The following is a 12107-nucleotide window of genomic DNA, read 5'->3' as shown; positions in this document are numbered from 1 at the left end:
AATATTTTGAGCAACATATTAGTTACTCATGCACTTCAGTCTTAGAGCTAATGACATTTGGTGATGATGGAGTGTAAGGTGTTTGTAATCATCAGCTCATTCCAGTGAGGTAATTTCAAGGCGCTAGTAAGTAGGTAGGTGTAAGCTTATGAAACTTATGAATTGAAATAATCAGGATGCTGTTTCGGACATTCTAAGATAGAATTTATGCATATATTCTAATCTGTACTCTATGAATTAATTCTAAGCTACTCTGGAAGATTGCTTAATGATCTAGAAATCACATGGATAGGCCGTAAAAAACCTGTACTTTCATGATCTACAATTCTAAAAACACATTCACAGTACGATTGTATTTTAGTAGGAAACCAAGGCAATTCTTGGCAATTCCAAGGCAAAACGCTTGGACCCATACATTAATCGAAGGTGGATAAATGATGCATTTAATATCTTTTGTTGGTTTATGTCTTCTGATGATGGGCTTTCGCTGCTCTGGTGATACTCTGAGACACTTTTTCATTAGAACTTCATCACACTCGTGCGCAATCAAGATCGGTACGTGTTTTCTTCCAACTTCCCACTGAAACAGACTGAGCTTTCTTTTAGTCGGCTACTGATTCTATTTAAAGGTATGCATTTTGATGGACGCGTATGGATAATATTTTATCTGCGACAAGTGTTGGTACAGTGTATTAGAAGTGGGCAATGTATTGAAGTCAAGAGAAAAAGAATGGTGTCAGGTAAATAAGCATTTAGGAAGGAATTTATGACAAATGCTTCAAGTAAAAATATAAATAAAAGGCTAAAGAAAAGTTAAACATGGCGCTTAGTTTGTTATGGCTTGGAAACTTGATCGTTGAGGCAGGAGGATAATCGTACTCGGGATGTGGGTATGGAGTAGAATGGAAAAAATGAATAGAAAGGAAAGGAGGCGCTGAAGTTCTAGTAATCGTATGGGAATAGAGAAGGTTCCTGGGATGATTCGAAGAAGGAAGGGCAAGTGTCAACCTTTGAGACTTAAATTCCTCCGTGAAGCCATTAGTATCGCGGAAGGGACTTTTAAAACATGTTCTCCTCATCTCCGATGATCTCTAAACTTAGACATTCAATACAGGATTAATATTGCTCTCACCGTTTGAATTAACACGTTCGTTTAAGATCTTATGGATCGATCAGAGAGCCTGTAGATGAACAATTTTAGAGCTTGTCTGCCAATAAATAATTTTTGGCCATTTATAAAATAATGAAATGTACTGTGAAAATTTAGTGGAGGACCAAGTGACTATTTTATGCAATGTTTCCCATTCTCCGCCGGACTCATCAACCTTGAGCCATATTCTTTTTAAAAAGGGTCTGCTGAAGAGTAAACGATAATTTAAATGGACGCCATGAGTTTAGTAATTTAGCGATGAAGAGATTACTGAATAAATAAGTTCATGGACTTCGCGAAATTGTCTACCCTGGTGCAGAACTAATGCCTCCTGAGGATAATCTGCAATACCTCGAGTCATGGCTTCGCAAAGTTAATGTGGATGGATGAATGTATCTTTAATGTATACTTCACTTATTTGTTGTAGAAATTAATTTGAGTGCCAAATGCCTATTGTATGTTTGTCCCTCACTTCACTTGTATGACAGGTCATGAAATTTTATATATGAGGTTTTATGAAAGGTTTATACAAGCTTGTATTTTTCGTAATACCTAGCGCATTAAATCCAGCCACCTAGGATTCCGAGTGCATTGGAGCAATTTCTTTGCGTGATATCTGCCATTACGCATGAAAATTTACAAAAGCATTCGTTCCGCTCCATTTCTAGAGTAATGAAATTAAATGGCTTCAATATTTTTTAAGAATGTATCTAAATCGATCGTATTTTTTTATTTTTTTTACCTATAGCACGCAGTATCCACGTGACTTGGTATGAAAAACGAATTCAATAACTTAATTTTCCATGAGAGCATGCTGTCATTTTTCCTCTAGAATGGACGTGTCTAAATATGCAGAATTGGCACAAATTAACTTGGGACCGTAAAAACACTCTGTAAAATACATTTGAATTTGCTATTATACGTAATGTGTAGAAATTAGTAGGCATAAAGGCAAAGAAAACAAATTCATCGGGTACGAGGCTCACGGCGATGAGTGATCATTCTAAACGAGTATTAGCTGAGGTAAAAGCGTACAACTATTTAGTACTAGGTCCTTGCGCTTTCAATATGTTGGCTGAAATCATAAAATAAAAATTTCTCCTGCAAAGAGAGGCTCTGGAACCGGCACCTATTCTAGGACCATATGAAACCGTTCACTTTTTTCTTCGGTTCATGTAGCTATCAAATACAAAGCAAAGATGAAAACTTCGGGTAATTTTCAGTATACTCAATGCCAAAAGAACTAAATCGGCAATACAAGTACACTATTCACTCAAAATGGCATATATGTAAGGAGCGTCACTAGATTTTTTCACAAATTCAGTATTAGTTTAGCGCAACTTACGGGTATGAACTGCACATTACGTTGCCCAAATATTGCATACGTGGTAACGATGAGCTTTTATGAAAATTTAGTATCATCTTCTTCAGCTAGGGCTGACGTTCTAAGCTACCCTCCTCCCTCTCCTCAATACCCGATTGGTACAGTGCCTACATAATAATTCGTGTGAAAGTTAAGGTCATCCAAGTTTTTTTTACTATAATAGGAGGCGTTCGTCATGCGATACCTTTTTTGATGTCATTTCTGTTGTTTCTTGCAAATACGCCCTGCATATTTACACATTTTAACCGTAGCATAAAATATTTCATATTCGAAACTGTGCGGGTGTGCATTGCCTTGATGAAGAGATTTTTTTTCCTTTGCCAAATGAGGAAAATGTTTTATTTTTTAGCTCAACCGGTTCAATGACAACGCATAATACTTTCCATTTATCAATTTGTCCTTTTTGCAAGTAATTGGCGTAAATTATTCTGCGTGCATCCCAAGAAACCATAGCCATCACTTTGTCAGCTGATTAAACCGTCTTCGTCTTCTTCGGAGCCGGGTGGCCTGTGAAACCCACTGTTTCAGAGTCAACTATTCCTTTGACTCTGAAGTGTACAAGTGTATCCTTATTCGTCCACAGTAATCTCTCGAGGAAGGAACTCGTCAGAATGAGACGGAAAAGCGCCAAGCCGGCTTCCGAATCGATCACACGATTGTATTTGTTCTCCACTGAGAGCAAACGCGGCACTTATCTTGCCGAGATTTTTTCACATCCAATTTTTCGTGCGAAATTGTAAAACACTGTACGTACGCCTGATATGCCTGCGGTCTCAACTATTTCGCGCACTTTGATTCGTTGATCACTCAAAAACATGCGGGGAATTTTGCAATAATTGCGGAGGAAGTTAGTTTGCTGGACCTCCCAATCGATGGCCATCATTTTTCGATGTACGGCCACGTTTTATTACCCCAATTTAAAATTAATTTACCTAATTTTATCATTATTATTGCTACTTTTTTGTGAGAGATATTTCTCGTAACACCAACAAAATATCGGTAGAACAATAAATACTAAGGTATCCGGGGTCTGTACCATAATTCCACCAATTTCCTAATAACGCCTTTGTAAAAAGCGGAATTTCTAAGTGGCTGTTGATCAATCCGTGATACTGAGCGGCAATGGCTCATAGAAAAAAATTGTACCCATATCTTTGTGCCATATTATAGTACAGAAAAAAAAATCCTTTGATGAAGTTACGTTTCGGTTGTAACTGTATTTAGCGTAGTATTATTTATCGAAATCCCACGCTAGAAGGCCCCCATCATCATAATTGAAGGTTATGCACTGTCCCCAGTAACTGCTGTGCTCAATGCATCACGAGGACCTTTGTCCTATCTTATTTTCTCATGCTTCATGTTGCTTAAAACCCTATCTCCTTGCCTCTTACTTTCTCTTCCTCGCTTGCCTCGAACTCTCTCTTCTATTACAGCCTTCAATATTCCTTTACTTCTCAACATATTCTGCACTCCCTTTCTCTACCTTATTTGTATTTCACTCATATATTCCTCCTCATTCCTTCGCTAACTGCCACAACGGCAAAAATAAAAAGAATTTCGAGGAATGACGTTGATGTACACCATAATATTTAACTAAAAGCCTATTGAATCCTGATGTGAAACAGGGCAATGAGGATTTTTACGTTAAAGTAAATAAAATGCTCGCACGAAAAAAAATGAAAATTTACAAATGAAAACTTAAACAAGCAGTTCTGAAATACACTTTTAACACATAAGTTTTTCTGCTATAAACCAATCGATATCCTGGTATAGTACAACAACGTGAAGTATACATAAAATTCAACATGTAACATGTAAAAGATCTGAACTAAGTACGGACAAATTATATTATGCCGAAAAAAAGCACTTTTGTATTTTTATTTAACGACCTAAATTGAGGCGAGATTGAAACTTAAAGAGTTCCTTCTTCCATCTAACCCCTATATGTACATACAGTAAAGACAAACTACAAATACCCAACCCCTAGATGGAAGAAAACCCAGCTAGGCGAGAATCAAACGAACGACCTCTGAGTTGTCAGGCAAGGGCATTACCCCACCACCACCGGAGTCCACAGTGTGTTCAACTATTTTGTGAAGAGCAATATAGTATGTATATCGGTAGCTTAAACATTGTAATTTGACAATGGTTGTGATAGTTTTATGGAAGTTCTTTCTTTCTGTTGAAGTGCAATCATTGCAGGCTCTAAATCTCTAATTGAATATGAAATGGATTGAAATGAATTTTAGAATTTGTTAAAAAACTAGAATTATTGCCACGGTTTTCAAAGGCGCTCCGACAGACACCACCATTTTGCTTGTGAGTTGCGAGGAAATGAGTATATGGGCAGGAAAGGAGTAGAAAATTTCTTTGCCGGGATTATCATACTCGTCACGAACAACGCTTAAGGTAACACAATCTAATGCCATCCGTCCGAATCACAAAGTACCAGTACTGTGCTGAAAGGTTCACCTCGGACGTATGGTTAGGCACCAGAGCGCCAATGAAAACTCATGGTAACACTACCGAACAGAAATTAAGCAAGAATATATTGCTGGAAAGTCAGTAACCACTGTAATAAACCAGCAGGTTTGTTTCATGAATGAGAATAGAGCTCACTAAGTACTGTTACACTTGTAATATATTACACAAATATCATGCGTAATGCCTAATTTTTTTTTAGAAAAAATTCATTGAAATGATGAAAAACCCTTAAATATCTACGTAGATTCCCATCCAAATAGCTTATTTCACATTTTAATCGTTCTACATCTACATCTACATCAATACCCTGCGAGCCACCTAAAAGGTGTGTGGCAGGGGGTGCAGCACCAGGAAGAAAGGGTAAGGGATGAGGGGGTTAGGGTTTTTCAAATGGATGGGGAAAGGTGGGGGAACCTGCAAAAAATATATAAATATACTAGTGTAACCATGCCCAGTCGCTACCTTGTAGGCTAATACTTATTATGTCGAGCCGGCTCCTGGGGGATTTCGACTACAAGCATTCTGGTCTCATATTGTTCTTGGAAAAAATGACCATTTAAACCTGTCAGTCTATCTCTCTAATCTTATATTCGTGATCCCTCCGCCCGTAATACGATGGGGTTCGTATTATGTTCTTGATGTCATCGGAAAAGGACCCAAATTTAAATGTTTTTAATAAGTTTAATCTATATTGTAAACGCCGCTGTGTAAGGGAATCCCAGCCTAAATTTTCTAGCAAATTAGTTGCGCTACTGCATTGTTCATAACAATTTTTGACAAATCTAGCCCCCCTCCGCTGAACTCCGTTCAAGTGTATGCAGGTCATTGAAAATTTCATATCGATAGTTGATATGTGAGAAAATACGATATAATTGGGAAATTCACTTACGTCTTATTGCTTTTCTCATGTATTGATACATCTTTGAAGTTTCTAGTAACGATTATTCATTTCCCAAATCAGCTTGCACGGAAAATTCGGCAATGCCTTTATTTATGACAACATTTTATGACATCCGAGGATCCATCGAGGGATAAAAAGTGTACTTGGGTAATTGAATCATTAGATTTTTTATGATGAATGATAATTGACTTTAACAGGATCATTTGCTATTTGATACATTACCTTTTCTCAAGGATACCATTTAATAGCATTCAAGCAATGTTCATGGAACATCATCGCTCAAATATTCCTGAGTGAAGTAGCACAGACCACAGTTAACCACTCCTGTCACTCGACGTTGAATGAAAATGTGGCAGGTTTAGTATTTTCTTTTTTTATTATTAAAATGTCACATGATTAACAATGCCATAAATAGGAGATGTTGTTTGGCTTCAATTGCAGGGTGGCGGCGGCCGGTGTAGGGTCATTTCCTTTCCCTTTCCGGAATATCCGACCACGGTGAAGCACCGGCGGATGGATGAAACGCGGATGGGGCAAATGATGATGACTTAGTGGACGAGGCCAAGGGTCTTGACCTTGATGACAGGGGCGGCGTGCACGACGGGGGCGTGGACGATGGGGGCATGGTGCACCACGGGGGCGTGCACCACAGGAACATGGGCGTGCACCACTGGAGCCTGCGGGGTAAGTTCAAAAGTTAAAGTATGATATCTGTCAATATTCCATGAGTTCGGGAAAAGCATCCCGACACCGAAGCGTCACACACTTCTTAAATTTATCGTCTTAAGATAAATTTGCATGCCTTTTTTGCTAGACATTTTAAACTAAGATGATAACGTGCTTTTGGAAGTTTTGAGCGTTTTCCTATTATCAATGCTGTTTATTTGGAAAATGGTCTAAGTAATTTACATTGGGGACAACTCTGGATAAAAACAGTTACCACAAGCTAATTGCTCCGACACATGACGTTTTTTACTTTGCTTGGGTAAAAATATCCAGGTCTTTTATTTGTTACAATTGCAACGTTAGCTTAGTATTTCATACTTTCATCCCGTGCCCACAATTCTAAAATAGAGCTGTGCACTCACCTTGACGGAGACCTTGTAGGTGTTGGCGTATGAGGTGGCAATGGGAACGTGGTGGGTCTTGACCTTAAGGACGGGAGCGGCGTGCACCACTGGGGCAGCGTGCACCACGTGTGCGGTGTGCACTACGGGGGTGTGCACCACAGCGGGGGCGGCGTAGGACACCACGTGTCCGGGTGCGGCGTAGACGACAGCCACAAGGGCGAGGACAGCGACCTTGGGAGGGGGAGGAAGAAATGCTGAGATTAGTAATGAGAGTAACCCATGCACGAATGTTTTGACGGATTCACGAGCGGAAGTCAGGGAGGAAGAAGCGCAAAAACTCTTCTGTTTCCCATATCCCATCACGGGGATTTTCTTCAATTACACCACTTATCATTCACGCATGTATTTGTTTCCCCAGCCATCGTCACGCACATACGACCCAACTAGTTAAGTATTTTAGTTATCACTAATTACTTATAAATATGAGTATTTACAACGGGGTCTTTGGAATTGTACCAGGGGAAAAAGTATTTATCATAACAACAAGCCAGGCTACAAGTCGAAATGAAAATAATCGCGAATTTAATGTACATAGATCATACTAAATCTCATGTTTTGAAAGACACTACAAAGATTGAATATTGATACACTATTTTAGAAGGACAGGTGAGAGGGAATTATAAGGACTATAATATGCTGCTTACGTTTTCCAGACTCAATTCAATATCTCGTACTTCATTTAAGTACTGTAAGCATTATTTTTACTGATTTTGTTTTTAATGTATTGATGTGGACAGTGCCTTTTTCTCGATATTTTGCGCAGATAAAATTTCATTGCACGTTCCACAATGGGTAAGTAAGATAAATTCACTCTGAAGCAACCGATCTGGAACATTTACACAATCATGTATCCCTATGTTCATATTTTGCAACTTGTACTAATAAAGGATCTTTAAATGGTCTCAAATTTTGAAAACAGTAATCCTAACTCATGCCAGTTGTATATGCAATGCGTAACATTTGGTAATCCTACACTTTGAGAAGAATAAGTAGCAATGTCTGGGTATTTAAGATTCCCTAACCATTTAAGGCTGTAGAAAACTTCATCATTACTTCATACGTATCCGAGTATCTATTCGAATTACTGTGAAGATATGTGAATCACTGAAGTTAGTCAAAGAGCGTACGTTTTCTGGAGGTGCTCCACAGGAACGCTTTAAACTTAATTTTGATTGTTACTATAGGGTTCTTCAACTTCAGCCATTTCTCAGCCGTCGAAGTTTTAACGTAAATTTCATCACACTTTTTATGTCACTTTTACCACTTAGAGCGGCAAATTGGCCTTGCATCGCAATGCATAGTAATATGCTTATGTTTAATATGCAGCTGTAAGTTATGGATTAAATCATAAGTATGCTTTCTTCACAAATGTATTTTTTACAAGATGACTGTCCCTGAGTGTCGACGGAAAAAAAGCGTTCAAATTCCCGCCTTTTTTCTGTGGATTTTATTATTCAGTGGTTTTTTTCATTCTGTGGATTACGTCATATTCGTTATTGTACTCCAGAGAAAAATGCTTCCTTGGTAATTTCGACTCTTCTGTTGCAAATCTTAGCCACTATTGTGTCTCTGATTGCTTCATTTACGGGATGGTTGATAATTATTTATTAATATGAAAAAATACGGGTGATATTGATGTATTTTTCAAGTCATGAAAATTTATAAGTACTTATGTAGGAGTATTTCTAATTGATCCAAGTAATCAATCTAAAGGTATTTAATACAATTTTGTGTGCATTTATATATATTTGGCTATTTTCAAAATTAGATTTCTTCTCGTGCAAACTCAAAAAAAGTATAGGCATGAGCGACCAAATGAAATGCAACAATTATACTTTGGTCCCATTTGAAACAATCTCCGGTGTATCTTTTGAATAAAAACCTTGAAATATATAAAAGCTAACTATTTGTAACTTTTAAACTTTTACCCAAAATTATGGTAAAATATTCACGTAAATAATTTTGAAAACTCTGCAAACTTTATTCGTAGGGTTCACTATTCGATTCTTCTGCCTTCTATATCTGCCCATTATTCTACATAATTGCTGCGCGTTTCACTTTCCCCTGTTATTATACTTGCATGCATGTTCGCGAGTTCTGAATATCAAGCGACTATGCGCAACCTGTATAGTCGCTGCCGATACATATGGCGGGAATAGTTGCTGTCGAGTTACTCCTAAGGATGCATTGCGTAACTAATTGCCTTTCACGTCTCTAAGACATGAGACACAACACTCGGGCTGCTAGACAGAAACTCCTTTCGGTCTTATTCGTCACCACAAGTTTCCTTTCTCGATCATTTTAGATAAACTCAGCCATTTAATGTCATATGTCGCAATTCATTCCTACATGCGAACATGGGATGTAATATACTTCGTAGTTTCAGGTTTTCCGTAATGGGATGTAAACTTTGATCTTAGGGATAACCAGGACCTTAAACTTGTTTCAAGTTAATGTTTGTCAGAGAAACTAGGCTCCAGCCCAGTTTAAAACCTACTGTTTGAAATCCGTCTTCCATTGGTTAAAAAATGTAACACGCACTTCCCTCCCACACATATTCACTGATTTAATGGCCGAAAACGTAAGAGCACACGTCACAGTTGAGTACTTGAGAAACTAGGTCGATGACGCACAGGGTAGTCAAGTCCGTGAAAAAAAAGTCGGGGAAGCGAAAAAAACGCCTGTTATGGTAATGAGTGATAAATCAAAATTCGATGGAGGAGATAAGATAAGGAACGAAATTAAAAATTAAAAAAAACTTACCAGCTTGTACATGTTTGGTTGAGGTTGGTATGGGTTGCTTCGTGAGAGAAGAGGTAGATTTGATCTCTTGGCGATCGGATGCGTGTTTGTCATTGGTGAGGTGAGCTTAAGCTTATATACACTCCTGTCTTCTCCTCGGCGGCCGACTCACTTCGGCTCCCCCATATTTTGCCCTCCAAACGCAAAACGCACCCCTTCCCCACACCACGCATCCCTCGGGGTCGCCCGCGACCCCACACCATCACCCATCCCTCCCCGTCCCGCCTCTTCTCTTCCTCTCCCGTCTTAACCCCATTCGATACACTCGCCCAAGAAGGATAGGCGGAGCGCGCCCCGTCCCCCACACCTCCCGCAGGTTCCTCGTCCTTTACCCCCCACCCTCTCCTCACCATCTCGGAGAGAATGGCGCCCCTGACTCGCTCGCACACAAACAAACTCTCCCTTTCGATGCGGCCCGCCCCGCCGCAGGCAGCCTTCCCGTCGCCATCGCCCCGTCAAGTCCCCCAACGTACGTCCTCCAAACATGACGCGAAGGGGGGCGAAATATCTTCCCCATCCCCCCTATAATACCCCATCCTCCACGGACCCATCCACCAGTTCATCTCTCTCCCTCTCATCGACTCGGCCGTCTCCGTTCTATCGACCCCCCGGGGTGTGTCGAGGGTGAGTTCGCGGAATTTTTTTGCGACTAACATCTCCCGTTCCCTCCGGTTCTCGGAAGGCCGGTCCATTCTTGGGTGGAACACAAGACGTGGCCCCTTTCGCTAATTGACTCCGCGGGCAATTTCATAAAGATGCCTCCCGCAAAATCGTCAGTTTTTAAGGTCTCATTAATTTGCGCGCATTTGAAATTCCCATAATATTCCTTAGAATTTCCGCACCATGCTTAGAAATAAAAATTTTCCCTTGATCTCCTCTCGATAGTATTGTTTCTAGCTTATCATAATTGGATTTACATTGGTGTCTCTTTCGCGGTAATAATTTTCTAAATCTCTGTTTACAAGTGAGTGAAATTTATTTGCGATTAGCATTTCAATTATGAAATAAGTATTACGAGAAAAGTAGGAAACGGGAAGAAAGAATGAAGACAAGTTTTTTACATGCTGTATGAAGAGAGCGGAAACTACATTGTGAAATTTAAAATGGGCTTAAAAAATGGAAGAAGGATATATTGAGGGATAATGAGTGCTGAAGGCCACAAGAGAAGGGTGGTTGTTGGACGAAGGGAAGGAGGACGGAAGAGAATAGGTTTTTTAATGGCATGAAGGCTGATATAAGATATCAAGAACTGAATTAGAAAGTAATGTAGATAAGACTTAAAGTTTAGGCTAGGGTAAGTCCAAGCATTATAAAATATGTTTTGGGGACTGTTAATGACACATCTATATGAGAAAACTACCTCACAACACTAATATTATCACAAGCATTGCATTCACTTTAATGTACCTGAAGACTTTGGATAATTTTTCGGTCCAGTATTATTTCTCGTGGACTTCATAGCACTAGATTTTTTTTGGACGTCTATCGCTAAATTTACCGGCCAGCACCGTGAGCTCAAAAATAAATTACATGAAAACCAATTGAAAATTGATCAATAAATTTCGATAAAATTTATGAATGATAAAGTGGAATAATGATTACAAGCTAGGTGTAAATTATTAATATTTAGTCTGTGAGAAAACCTATAATGATTGATAGAGAATCGTCTAGGAATGGAGAAGATCTTTGAGATGGGGGGTGCAGTCATAAATCTTCGAGTTGAAAATTAAAATTTGAGACAGTGAGTTATGTGTTTTATTTTTACTGTTCTCAGCATTTGAATGCAATAAAAATATTACAAAATTGAAATGCATATTTTCATGCACCTTAAATTATTAAAAACTGCAAAGAAAGTCTCACCATTAATATGCTTAATAATGTTGAACTAAAAATACGTGACCCTTTTTAATCCTTAAGCATACCTATATGCGTTAAAAGAACAGGGAATCCTATTTTTGATATTAAACTAAATATTTCAAACTTCGCTGGAGCTCCAATCATATTCAATTGGTATCTTCCATTTTATGACATCACCAAAGATAATCGATCCGAGGTTTGGATTGTAGCAGCTCTACTAATTGTCTTGTTACCTGTCAATGTCTCTTTTCCCTCTTAGCTTCTTGCAGCAACATTTCCCATCGCCTGCTTCTCCTCTTCATCCTAGGCCTTCCTGTATAATTCTTCCTCCATATATTTCCTTTAGCTATGATCTTCAGTAAACTATCGTGCCTCATGTTCCCAATATTTCCCTCTTCT

At 38.9% G+C, this 12107-nt stretch overlaps 1 protein-coding gene across 1 annotated transcript; it reads right to left on the bottom strand.

Annotated features, from left to right (window-relative positions):
- Window positions 1-6467: 6467 nt before the first annotated feature.
- Window positions 6468-9824, bottom strand: LOC139696750 (cuticle protein 12.5-like). Its single transcript, XM_071595594.1, has 3 exons — window positions 9813-9824; window positions 7008-7220; window positions 6468-6596 (listed from the first exon to the last, which is right to left on the bottom strand). Exons 1-3 carry the CDS (start codon window positions 9822-9824, stop codon window positions 6468-6470), a joined length of 354 nt encoding a protein of 117 aa, XP_071451695.1.
- Window positions 9825-12107: the final 2283 nt, after the last annotated feature.

The sequence above is a fragment of the Hetaerina americana genome, unplaced genomic scaffold (genome assembly GCF_022747635.1).
Source record: "Hetaerina americana unplaced genomic scaffold, ioHetAmer1.1.p SCAF_1, whole genome shotgun sequence".
Lineage (NCBI taxonomy): Eukaryota > Metazoa > Arthropoda > Insecta > Odonata > Calopterygidae > Hetaerina > Hetaerina americana.
This window is presented reverse-complemented; position numbering and strand designations above follow the sequence as displayed.